Source organism: Elaeis guineensis, chromosome 6 (genome assembly GCF_000442705.2).
Source record: "Elaeis guineensis isolate ETL-2024a chromosome 6, EG11, whole genome shotgun sequence".
Taxonomy (NCBI): Eukaryota; Viridiplantae; Streptophyta; class Magnoliopsida; order Arecales; family Arecaceae; genus Elaeis; species Elaeis guineensis.
The window spans coordinates 19,283,037-19,296,561 of record NC_025998.2 but is presented as its reverse complement, the minus strand read 5'-3'; the positions used below and the strand labels follow the sequence as shown (position 1 = coordinate 19,296,561).

Sequence of the window (13,525 nt, the reverse complement as noted above, 5' to 3'; positions counted from 1 at the left end):
AGAAAATAGATTTGATCTCTTATCTTTTCTTAATTTTTTCTTTTCTTTTGAGAAAAGAAAAAAAAATAAATTAGATCTAATTTTTTGATCCTCTTACAGATCTCTTTGATTTTCTTGAGAAGAGAATCAAAAGAGAGAAAAGATTCGATAATCCAAGGAGCAATCTCTACAAGAGAGCTAGCACCCTTCGACACTAATAAATATAAAAAAAGGTATTGGTTATTCATCAATCCCAATGGAATTAGGTGTGCTATTCTTAGTCCTAAGGGCTGGCTTATGAGGATTAGGACATTCGAGTTCTCAAGGCTATTTTGAGGAGAAGTGCGGTTTCGATCCGATAAATCCGCCTGCATTTCTTCTCTATCAAAAACCGCCAATAGAACGCAGCAAATACTTTTTCTATGGCTGAAAAAAGGACCTTTTGCCATCTTCTAACTAGAAAAAGAAGAGTTTTTACCCCTTCCATCCTCGAGACGGAAAAGCCACGATTCCATGGTTAGGAATCGAGCATGTTAGCGAGGTTGTCCTTAGAAAGAATGGTTGGAACCGAGCCCCCGTTCAAACCTATGAAACTACTCGAATGGAGACTCCCTTTCTTCAGCTAGCGTACCTTATTTCTTCTATCCTACTTTCTAAAACAAGATCAGAATCTTTTGATCAAATTAGCCTTGTATGGATACTTGTATAGATCGAACACTTACGTAGCTTCAACAAACCTTGAAGACATCCACGGATCATCGGATCGTGACTTCAACAGATATTGAAGATATCCACGGATCATCGGATTGGAGTGAAGATCTATCCACATAAAGATAAAAGTTAGATTTTTATTTTTGCATAGATCTTAATCTTGTACATATGATGATGCTTGAGTTTATGTTGAGATATGATCTCTATGCATGCTTGATTAGATTAGATCTAATTAGTGATTTATTTTAATATCATTCTAACATAAGGTTATCCTGACATAACATTGAAATGTTATATTGTATGGTTGTCTTAGAATGATGTTGAAATATTTTTAAAATTTTTCTTCAGTTGCATATTTTAAAATTTTTAAAATTTTTGTATGCATAACGGTCGCCATGTGATTGCATTGCCTAACAATTCGGCCAGATGGATAATTCTTAAAATCTTCCAAAAACTTATAGAATGTGTGCATGACCTGCGATTGTTGCCCATGACTAACAAACTGGATTTACTTGCTCCCATGGCCCCCCTACCGCTTGCTAGCGGCACCAGCAGCTGACTGGCCTTTGCCTGACAGACAAGAGGAGATGCCGCTTCCTTTTTAGCCTATTAGGCTATACAGGCATGACTTGCTGCTGACATCCACTAATAACAACTCTAACCCTCGAGTTAGTTGACGGATTTCTCACCCTAATGGCCTGTCAGATCATGGTCTTGCAACATAAGGGATTAGGGGCCAAACGGCTTATAGGATTCCAGTGTGACAATTATCGCACCACTTCCATATAAAAAGAGGTAACAAGGGGACCCTCAAGTGAGCTCAACTCTAGAGAATATCCGTGTGCTCTCACTCCCTCTCCATTTCACACTCTTTTTTCTCTACTATTTTCAAACTTTAACTGACTTAAGCATCAGAAGATTCTCCATCAGAGAAATCCGACGAGAGTGGACTTCTCTTGTATGTTCTTTCTTTGGCATGCCAGTCTCTGAACAATATCCAACCTCGGCCACATCAGTATCAAATCAGAGTCTTGCAGCAATAGATTGGTGTTACAGGAAGGACCAATATTTGATCGAAGAGAAAAGAGCATGGCGAGAATGAGAGCACACAACTCTGCCACCTCCTGTCCATGATCCTCTCGCCACAGTCAAAGTGGTGTCGCTCGAGAATTTATTATGGTGCAACCCCCTGTCACAGTCGATTCGCAACCATCAGAGGCCCTAGTCCAGTAGATCCAAATGCTAACATATACAGTATAGTAGCTCCAGTAAGTGGTGAAGTGGCCTAGATCTTCAAAGCTGCCACCTCGGTTGGCTCCCTCTTGACAGTCATCGATCATGCCCTGGGAGCCTAGAGTCGACTCCCTAGTGTACCCTCAGCTTCACCCTTGCCTCTGCCCCCTGTTGGTCACCTTCCCATCATAGCCTGAGGGAGGATGATCGACGCCGATGATCGTCCTCTTCTGCCAAAGATTCCATCCCGAACTACTCTCCATCTCTCAAAAAATTTTGTCGAAAAAATGACCTCGAGCAAAAGGTCTGGGACATTAAGTTCCATCTTGGTAAAATTCAAAATAGGAGTCACTGGAATGATGACGGTCTCAGCTTCAGTTCCCCACCCCTTTCTTCTGCAGTATCCTGAGAGAATCAATTTTGAATCAGTTCAAGATGTCTCAGGTAGAGTTATATGACAGCTCTTTCGACCCCTTCAATCGCTTGAAGGGCTATAAAAATCTCATGATGCTCCAGAATGCCTCAGATGCTCTTCTTTACCTCGTCTTCCCTACCATACTGAGGAAGTCGATGCGAGCATGATATTTGAGACTCCGATTGAAGTCCATCCACTCATTTGAATAGCTCAAAAGATTGTTCCTCACCCACTTCAACAATAATCGAGCCCAGCCAAAAAATACTGATAGCCTTTTCTCGATCTAGCAGGAAGAGGGCAAGTCATTGCACGACTACGTGGCACGCTTTAATGGCACTATGCTTAAGGTATGCCACCTTGACAAGTTGGTAGCGATGTTAATGCTCAAGTGGAGACTGCAGAATGAGCACCTCATCTTCTCCCTTAACAAGTATTTCTGAGAGACTATGCCGATCTACTCATGCAAGCTCAGAAATACACATAGGTATAAGAGGCCCGAGCCGCATGGAAGCAAGACAAGGGGAGGAAGACCCCCAACAAGAAGCAAGGCCAAGAAGAATGTGTTGCAAACTGGGAGGATTCTTCCTAGTTGTTGAAGAGCTTCAAGCCGAGGAGTCCCTCTCGGTGCTTTAATAACTACACTCCCATGTCTATCCTTGGATCAAAAACTTGATTGAAATCGAGGGCTAGGGATATCTTCACCGACTCCAACTGATGAAGACCCCATCGATAAGGAGGAGCAAGGAGAAATACTACCGCATCTATCGTGACATGGTCATAATACTGAGAAATACCTTCAACTCAAGAATGAGATTGAAGTCCTAATCTGGAGAGGCTACCTCGAAAAGTATGTCCAGAGGTGATAGGTTCAAGCATTCGAAGAGCCTCTTCAGCATCAGCCTGATGAGCCATCAATGTGATCTCTAGATTCTTAGGCAGCCAAAGGGTAGAAGATCTGCCAAGATTGCAGAGGGAAGGCATGCAGGAAACTCCATTTCTCGCTCCAATGAAAATGTACCAACGATGAGTCCAGTACCTTTTAGTTACATTAATGAAAAATATTTTTTTTAGACCCTGCTACAGATTTTCTGTTAAAGAGAATACTTAAAATATTCAACTAATATCGACTACTGGGAATGATCGAAAATATAACTAGAAGCATATCTGAGACAACCGAGTCTAGCGTCGATCCTCAGGAGATGATGATCGGTGAAATTTTGATGTGAGATATCTGGACCCCGTCTGGATCCCAGTGATTAGGTCAAAAAATGCTGACCTCATGGAGATATCTCGACTATGGCTAAGACCTTTATAACAGTGATCAGTAAGGCTCCGGTCACCAGGACATATCCCGATCCAAGTTGGAACCACCATGATGAGATCTCGTGGGATCTTCCTGAACATTCCTTTAGAAATTGGGTTAAGACAATAATGGCAACTTGACAAAAATTGCCAAGAATCAATTTGGCATCAAAATTGGAAGAGATCTTGTCGGGATCTTCCCGAACATTTCCTCAGGGATCAAGTTAAGATGACAATGGTGACTTGGAAAAAATTATCATGGCTTGACTTGACATCAACTACGAACAAGATCTTGTCGGAATCTTCTCGAACATTCTCCAAAGATCGGGTTAAGACGACAATGATAACCTAACAAAAATTATCACAGATCAACTTGATATCGACTTCGAATGAGACCTCATCAGAATCTTTCCAAACATTCTAGCTCCCAAGGATCAGATTAAGACGATGATGGTGACATGAAAAAATTATCATAGATCAACTTGACATCGACTTCGGATGAGACCTCATCGGAATCTTCCCGAACATTCTCCCAAGATTCGATTAAGATGATAATGACGACATGGCAAAAATTACCACAGATCAACTTGGCATCGACTTCGAACAAGACCTCATTTGGGTTTTTCTAACATCCCCCCAGGGATCGGATTAAGATGATGATGGTGACATGGCAAAAGTTGCTACAGATCACTTGACATCGACTACGAATGAGACCTCATCAAGATCTTCCTTAACATCCCCCCCAGGGATCAAGTTAAGACAATGATGGTGACTTTGTAAAAATTATCACAGATCGACTTGGCATCGACTTTGAACAAGACCTTATCGGAATCTTCCTAAACATCCCCATAGGGATCATGTCAAGATAATGATGGTGACTTGGCAAAAATTGTTATAAACCGACTTGGCATCGACTTCGGATAAGACCTTATGGGGATCTTCCCAAACATCTCCACAGGGAACGAGTTAAGATGATGATGGTGATTTGGCAATGGATCGACTTCGGATGGGACCTCATCGGGATCTTGCCAAATATCCCTCTAGGGATAAGGTTAAGACGACGATGCCAACTTGGTAAAAATTACCATGGATCAACTTGGCATCAACTTCGGATGAGACCTTATCGGGATCTTTCTGAATATCCTCCTAGGGATTGAGTTAAGATGATGATGGCGACTTAGCAAAAATTGCCATATATCAACTTGGCATCAACTTCAGATGAAACCTCATCGGGATCTTCCCAAACATCCCCCTAAGGGTCGAGATAAGTGTCGGATTGACGATCGAAGGCCAGTCTGGTGATCGGTTACTCCCTTCACCTGAAGCGATAAGGTCACTTCAAACTTAAAAGTGAGGAGCAAGTGTTATGGAGATTATCTGCCACCTGACTTGACATGCTCTCCTCGAATTACAATTGAGTGCTCACCGATAGAGTAGGCTCAGAGACAGAAAGAAGATCCAAGGAACCATGGCGAAGCCACCATGCATCATTGGCCTTCGCTTGATCTCCAGATAAGATATTTACCAACTTCGAGGTCGGGACCCAGTCAACGACAGGGAATGGTGCTCAACCGTCTATGCAGGCATTGATATGATCAAGGCAGAGCCTCAATTCTCCCCTAACCTCGAGTCATCGGTCTATTCGGCTATGCAGATGATCCCGTAGAATCTCCAAGAAACTTGTAGAATGTAGGCATGATCTGTGACTATCGTCTACGACTAACAAACTTGATCTATAGATATAATTTGCTACTGACACTCACGACTAACAACTCTAACCCTCGGGTTAATAGGCGGATTTCTCACCTCAATGGTCTATCAGATCATGGCCTAGCAATCTAAGGGGTTAGGGGTCGAACGGCCTATCAAATTCCGACATGACAACTTATCGCACCATCTCCATATAAAAAGAGGTAACAAACGGATCCTCAGGTGAGCTCAACTTTAAAGAATGCTCGATGCGTTCTTACTCTCTTTTCCTTTCACACTCTCTTTTTCTACTATTCTCAAGCTCCGACTAACTTAAACATTAGAGAGTTTCCAGCCGAAGAAATCCGATGAGAGCAAACTTCTCTTGCAGATTTTTTTTTGACGTCTCGATCCTCAAACGGTATCCAACCTCAGCCATATCAGCATCGAACCAGAGTCTTGCAGCAACACAATCTATTATATGTTGACCTAAAAGATTACTTAAATAGAATTCTTCAAAGGGAGTCCAAGTTTGATTTCATGACTTGATCATTCTAGTGAATATATAGTGCTAAATGTAACCCAAGAGCTAGCAAGAGAATATAAAGAATTCCCACATGAAAGTGTGCTCCCATGTTGTCCTACTAGCTCTTATTTTCCTATGGGCTAAAATATCCAAGCAACCAAAGTTTTGAACATCACGATTTATGAACAGGATTTGCATTGTATCTTTCGCACAACAGAATGATTCATTTTCTTTCACGACCTCAACTATTGGATTGCATTTTACATAACTTCCAAAGCATAATAAATCTCTTCCTACGATCCATCAAACATATCATGAAGCTATGCAAAGTACTTTGAAAGCTGTGCAAAATATGTTCTAATAGCCAAGGTTGCAAAAGATGATCAATCATTCTTTTGTGCCAAAGACACAACCCTTATGTCCAACCCGAACGTGGCATCCAATGAGTGGTTCAAGGGAAAGAACCCTTGTATCCTTGTTTATTGCTAGGCCAGACCAATGGGCCAAGCTTTATAGGTTGAGCTAAGATAGGGTGATATTTCAAGAGAGAAATTCTTTATGCACCGCGGGTGATGTAGAAAATCTGATGTAGAGCACACTACTTTATGTGATTGGTCTATATAGCCATCGCTTTCTAACGCACATTTAATGCCCGCAGTTCCATTTTTTCGTTTGAAAATTTTGAATGACAAAAATATCCATATTTTTTGAAAAAAATTATGACATTCTGTAGCATATTATGACTTTCTGTACGTGGGATATCATAATATGGCTTAAAAAATTATGATATCCTATGATATACGATGACATCCTGCGTCAAATTATGACTTTCTGCATGAAGGATGTCATAATATGGCCCAGGATGTCATAGTATAGAAGAGGTATTTTGTCCAACCATTTTCTAACGTGTATTTAATGCCGACAATTCTACTTTTTCATTTAAAAATTCTTAATGACGAAAATACTCCGATTCTTTGAAAAAAATTATGACATCTGCATTATATTATGACATCCTGTGCATATTATGACCTTCTGCATTATATTATGACATCTTATGGACAAAAATTATGACTTTCTGGATGCAGGATGTCATAATATAGACATAAGATGTCATAATTTTTTTAAAAAATATAGATATTTTCATCATTCAAAATTTTAAATGAAAAAGTAAAACTACAGACATTAAGTATACGTTGAAAAGTAATGGCTACGTGGACCAATAGGATAAAATGGTACACTCCATGTCAAATTTTCTGCACCGCCCATGGTGCACAAAGAATCTCTGTGCTTCAAGATTCAAAACTGGGTTGAAAGAGTGGGGTTGCAGCCAGCCCCCCTCCTCACGTCCACCTCCTCCTCTCGAGAACCAAAAATACGTGGAAAAGAAACTATGTATAATATAAAACCGTTCAAAAAAAGAGAATAATCTAGACCTCCATGGGCTGGCTGGTAGCGACATGGACCGAAATCTCGATCCATCTATCGTTGCCGAACGAATGCAAGAACCTAACATATTTAGAAAGGATGAATTGGAGGTATTTCAGCTGATGTTGAAATTTTGATATTTTGCTAATATTTTAAGTATTGATTTGAATATTTTGTAATCAAATGTTAACGAAAAATGTGGATTTTCTACGCTATCTACGATGCACTATTTGGTGTGGTGCATCATGCACATCGTCTATCATGCGACGGATGATTGCATGTAGTCAGAAACAGTATGCATTGTACAGTCGCATCTATTTATGATTGTCCATCATGTGATGGATGCTGTGCATGATGCACGGTATCGTATAGTACACTGCAAATGATTCACGCTCATAAAAGATTGGCTGAAAAATCCCATCCATGATTTTAATAGAGTGTTGGGCCAACATGAGATGGGTGTAACCGTGTGGGAGGGAAGATTGATGGTCATCATCTTTTATGATAAACACATTTGCACTTTCAGCCAATGTGAGATGGGTAACAGAGTATTTAGTTTAGATGGAGGCTCCAAGATGAGAAATAGAAGCTCAATCTATTTGTCTTATAATAGTAGAGATTGTATTCATGAATATGTTGAGAGATATTTACTCAACATTTCTCTTTATAATAGTTTTGAGATTTTAAATGTGTTAGCACATAGGTCCATGATGCACGTTTAGCAGCAAAAAAAATAGATAAAAATAATTAGATTAAATAAAATAAAATAAATAAGTACTATAATGAATAAAATAAATAATATAATATAACAAAATATAGAAAATCAAAATCAAAATAGGAGAAAGAGGTTAGAGATCGATAAAGTTGTTAAAAAATGAGATATGAATAGAAGAAAATAAGTCGAGAAAAGATTGAATAAGATATGAACAAGGAGGTCAACTAGATGTTTTAGATGCTAAAGAGTGGATTAAAATTATTTATATTTATATTTTTGTTTCAAAACTATATAATAAATAGGATATATCATATCAATGAATGCTCAACAATGATATAAATTCGATTCAGGCTATTAACATAAAAATCTTATTTCATATATGATTTTGTTTTTAATTATCCTTTTATTTTGCTAGCATTGGACAAGTGCAGTTCTCATATGTACAAGAACTTAAAATATTTTAGACGTACCAAAAATTTTAAGCAAAGCCTAGATTTAATAAATATTAAAAATTAATAAAATATTAATTTTATTTACATAAATAATAGTTGATTTTTATTTAATAAATGGATACTAATGCTGTTGAACTCAACGTCAAGCAGGTTATGGGGTTGGAGAGCTCAACAAGTCACTTGCTCCATCTGCAGGGTTATCCTAGGGTCATTGCTGATATTTGAGTTGTTATAGAAGATGATGATGATCATGCTCAGTCCAATGCTCTAGAGCTTGATCCGACCTAAATCAAAAAATATGAAAGCCCACTTGCCAGAGAGTATTCGATAGGAAACTCTTTAGATACCTAAGTTAGATGCTAATCCCAAGGGATAATGGAGATTTGAGATAGTGGAGTGGAAGCATGGTGGTAGGGTCGAAAAGAATTTACATGAAGCCCCCAAGTGTTCTTTATGGAGGCGAGGGCTAGCGACCATTACTATTCATCTGTACATCTCATTCGAAGATCATGCTTGCACGGATGGTTTGCACATCGAGCACACGAGGAAATTGTTTGCGATGGTAGGCTGAACTATCATCAATTGGAGAAGAGGTTGAAATTTGAAGGGCTCTCTATGTGCCTTCTAGGAGGCCACATGATGGGCTCTTAATGGTTGGTATGCTGCTATATGGCAAGTTATTATTAGCCAACCTGCCATGCCAATTATGGTCAATTTTGAGATGTATCGGATGCTGTGTTTATTAATAAAGAAAACCAAAAGCTTATATATGCAACAAATTAATCTATTTCAATTGCAATTCTATTACTAAAAAAATTATTAACTATAATCTGACACAATACGATAGTAAAAATATACTTGTTGTATCCGAATATTTTTTTCTTGTAAATCTACTCTTGGTGTTTACCATGATCAACTCATTTTTTGATCAAAAAACATGTTATTAATTCGTACCGCTCTGCATTCGTACATGCCAAACTACAAACCATCTGTAAGTTACCGCTAACTAATTCACAGGGGAGTGGGATTTGGATTTCACTGGCATGTGAAGAGTGTGAGACCCAGTGGATGTTGGGTCGGATTGTCATTGGGTATCGGATTATCGGTTCCCAAGTCTAAATAAGCCAAATAATTTGCGAGCCGTCTGGACTTTATTTTAGTCCCAACTTAATTAAATTGAAATGTTATTGAGTTTGAGTACAGCTCAAATAGTTTAAATAATTTTTTGAATCAAATTTGAATATTAAATTAATCGGCTCAAAATCTTATGAGCCCAGTTGGATATATATTTTAATAATATTTATATATTTATAATATATTATAATTTAATATTTTAAAATATAATATAATATTTTATTTTTGAATTATATTTTTTAATTATGAACAAGGTTTGATTTCAAATTTAAGTATAGCTTCATTAATTTTCGAATTGAATCAAATTGATCTTAAATATTATTTTTAATTCAATTAAATTTGAGTTTGAATGTTAAGATTCAATCCTCTTGAGCCGAATTTCGGCATTTTAAACCGAGTAGAGCTCAAACCTCTTGACCCCTTGTCGCTGCACCCCGGGCCGAGCAATGGCCCAGGCAATCTTGTTGTCGGCGTCAGCAGTAGGTAGTAGGACAGCGAACGCCTAAGAACAAACACCTTCCAGACGCCTTCGGTCTTCGCGCTCCTCCTCCTGCTCCACGCCCATGGCGGGGGGCTCCTCCTCCTCGTCCTCGACTGCCCCATCCCTGGTGGACTCACTGTTCCAGCGCTCCCTGGACGACCTGATCAAATCCCTGCGCTCCCAGCCCGCCAGCGCCGAGCCCGTCCTCCTCTCCCGCGCCCTCGCCGAGATCCGCCGCGAGATCCGCTCCCCAGACCCCGACACCAAGGCCGTTGCCCTCCAGAAGCTCACGTACCTCTCCTCGATCCACGGCCTCGACGCCTCCTGGGCCGCTTTCCACGCCCTCGAGCTCCTCCCTTCCCCCTCCCCCCTCCACAAGCGCCTCGCCTACCTCGCCGCCTCCCTCTCCTTCCACCCCTCCACCACCGACGTCCTCCCCCTCTCCACCCACCAGCTCCGCAAGGATCTCTCCCCCTCCTCCCCTCCCCCCTTCTCTTCCCTCGCCCTCCACCTCCTCTCTCTCTCCGCCTCCCCCGACCTCGCCCGCCACCTCGCCTCCGACCTCATTCCCCTCCTCTCGCCCCGCGCTAGTAGCACCATCACCAACACCAAGAACAACAATAACAATTCTTCCCCTCTCCGCCCCAAGGCCGCCGCCGCCGCCCTCCGCGCGCTCTCCCTCTGCCCCGACGCCGTCCCCCTCCTCTTCAAGCCCCTCGTCGACTGCCTCTCCTCCCCCGTCCCCCGCATCGTCTCCACCGCCGTCGGCGCCTTCGCAGAGCTCGTCTCCACCACCGACCCCGCCCCCTACCTTCCCCTCGCCCCCGAGTTCTACCGCCTCCTCACCGATTCCCGCAACAACTGGGTCCTCATCAAGCTCCTCAAGATCTTCGCCCGCCTCGCCCCCCTCGAGCCCCGACTCGCCGCCCGCCTCGTCGACCCCCTCTGCGACCTCCTCCGGCGCTCCTCCGCCCAGTCCCTCGTCTTCGAGTGCGTCCGCACCATCTTCTCCGGCTTCCCCGACCACGACCACGCCTTGCGCCTCGCCGTGGATAAGGTCAAGGAGTTCCTCGCCAACGACGATGACCCCAACCTGCGATACCTTGGGCTGCGCGCCCTCACGATGATCGGTCCACGGAACTCCTGGGCCGTGGAGGAGAGCAGGGATTCCGTGATCCGGTCCCTCGCCGACCCCGACCCCAACATCCGCCGCGAGGCCCTGCGCCTCATCATGGGGATGGTGTTCGACACCAACGTCGTCGAGATCTCTGTCATGTTGGTCAACTACGCCATGAAGTCCGACCCCGTGTTCGCCAACGAGATACTCGACGCGGTTCTCACCACCTGCGGGAGGAATGTGTACGAGTTGATCGTGGATTTCGATTGGTATGTCTCGCTTCTCGGGGAGATGGTCAGGAACCCACACTGCGCTAAGGGGGAGGAGATCGAGCGGCAGCTCGTGGATATCGGGCTGAGGGTCAGGGACGCGAGGCCGGAGCTCGTCCGCGTGGCTCGAGATCTTTTGATCGATCCTGCTCTGCTCGGCAACCCGCTTCTCTGTAGGATACTGTCTGCGGCTGCTTGGGTTTCGGGGGAGTACGTCGAGTTCTCGAGGAACCGGTTGGAGCTTGTTGAGGCCCTGCTGCAGCCTAGGACTAGTCTTCTTCCTCCATTGGTGAGAGCTGTTTATATTCAAGCTGTGTTTAAAGTTCTTGCCTTTTGTTTCAATTCATATATCGATCAACCAGAAGCCAGTCAAGTTTCATCTTTGGGCAATTCAACCACTGGATTAGGGTTGACCATAGAATGTAATGCTGCTGCTGCTAATTGCTTATCTGATGATATTACTGGGATGGAGAGTGCTGATGGCATTGCCTCTTTATTAAGTTCGATAGAGAAGAAAGATCCCTTCTTTACATGCGAATATCTTAGCCACATTCTATATTTGATCGAAACAGCAGTGGGTCCGCTATCAGAGAATGCTGATGTAGAGGTTCAGGAGCGGGCAAGGAATGTTCTTGGTTTGATACATATGTTGAAAGAGATTCCAGTTTGGAAGACTGAGGAGGAGGGCTTTAAAAAAGATAAAGATAACAGGATTGGTAAAATTATGAACCTTATGCGAGCACTGTTTTCTGAAGAGCTAGGTCCAGTTTCTGTGAATGCTCAAAAGAGAGTTCCTGTGCCTGAGGGTCTTGTTCTTAAGGAAAATCTTGCTGATCTTGCCATGATATTAACTGAGGGTGATATTGCTCCATCCATGTCAATTTCATTTTCCCTTCAAGTCATCAACACATGGAGATCAAGGATGAAGCCATGCCATCAGTTCAGTCAACATCCCTGCTTGCTGAACACCGTAAACGACATGGACTATATTATCTTTCTGCAGAGAAAGATGATACTGAATCGAATGATTTTCCACATGCCCTCGACCCTCTACTGCCAGGCAGTCATAGTGATGCCACAGAGGACCTTGTAAAGCTCACTGAGCAATCGCTGATTCCCAGAAAGGTAAAGCCCACAAAGCCACGTCCCATAGTGTTAAAACTGGATGAAGGTGATGGAGTCTCAACTTCTACTTCGACAACAGTGAAGGAATCAAAAGATGATTTGCTATCTGGTGCAATACATGATGTTCTTTTGGGCAATGAAGGGAAACCATCATCATCACAAAAAAGGTCTTCAAACAAGTCTTCTGGAAGAAGGGTGAAAGAAGTGTCAGATAATAGTGAATCTGTTTCCCAGTCAAAAGAAAATCTAGATCTGGGTGATAGAGAAAATCGGAGTTCTAGGAGGAGTAAACATCGTAGCCATGATAAAGAAAGACATAGAAGCTCTCAGAATAATGAGGAGAAAGAAGAGAAGAGTCATAGGAACTCAACAAGGAGTAGTCATCATCATGAAAGACAAAAGCATAGACAAAGAGGGGAGGCTCCTCTAAATGTGGTTCCACAGGCACCAGTCATCCAAGATCTCCTTTTATGATTGATTCTAGTCTGTTTGGTTCATTGTTTATCTAATTGTAGTTTTGAAGGAATTTAGATGATGTGATAGCAATATTGTTTGTTGCCTTTCTGTGAAGGTCATGTTCACAACTTCTTTCTCCCTTTTTATGTGGTCAACATCCTCTTTTGCCCTATTTATCTCATATGAAATTGTTTTAACATTTCAATCCTGTATTATTATCTTATGGAATAAATCTCATTAAGATGCTCTGTGAATGTTGTTTTGTATTTGTTTGTTGTAACTGTTGTAAATTCAGATCATCAATTGTTTTTCTCCAGATGAATAAACTTATTTAAACTTAGGAAAGAAGTCTGGATAATGCCTCATGTTTTCAAAAGTACTAGCAGAGAAATGTTGGGAGAACAGAAGATGAACAACAGTAGTAGAACAGGGTTGGCAAAAGGCAAAATGAGATTCGGATATGTGTTTATGTGATGTATACCTATTTTACTAAATA

General features: G+C 41.9%; 1 protein-coding gene across 1 annotated transcript; it reads left to right on the top strand.

Moving 5' to 3' along the window:
• The first annotated feature begins 9,991 nt into the window (after positions 1–9,991).
• Positions 9,992–13,283, top strand: LOC105033789 (AP-3 complex subunit delta). Its single transcript, XM_010908708.2, is given in 2 exon segments — positions 9,992–12,326; positions 12,329–13,283. Coding segments are annotated over 2 exon segments (2,901 nt in total). The 5' UTR covers positions 9,992–10,144; the 3' UTR covers positions 13,048–13,283.
• The last annotated feature ends 242 nt before the right edge of the window (positions 13,284–13,525 follow it).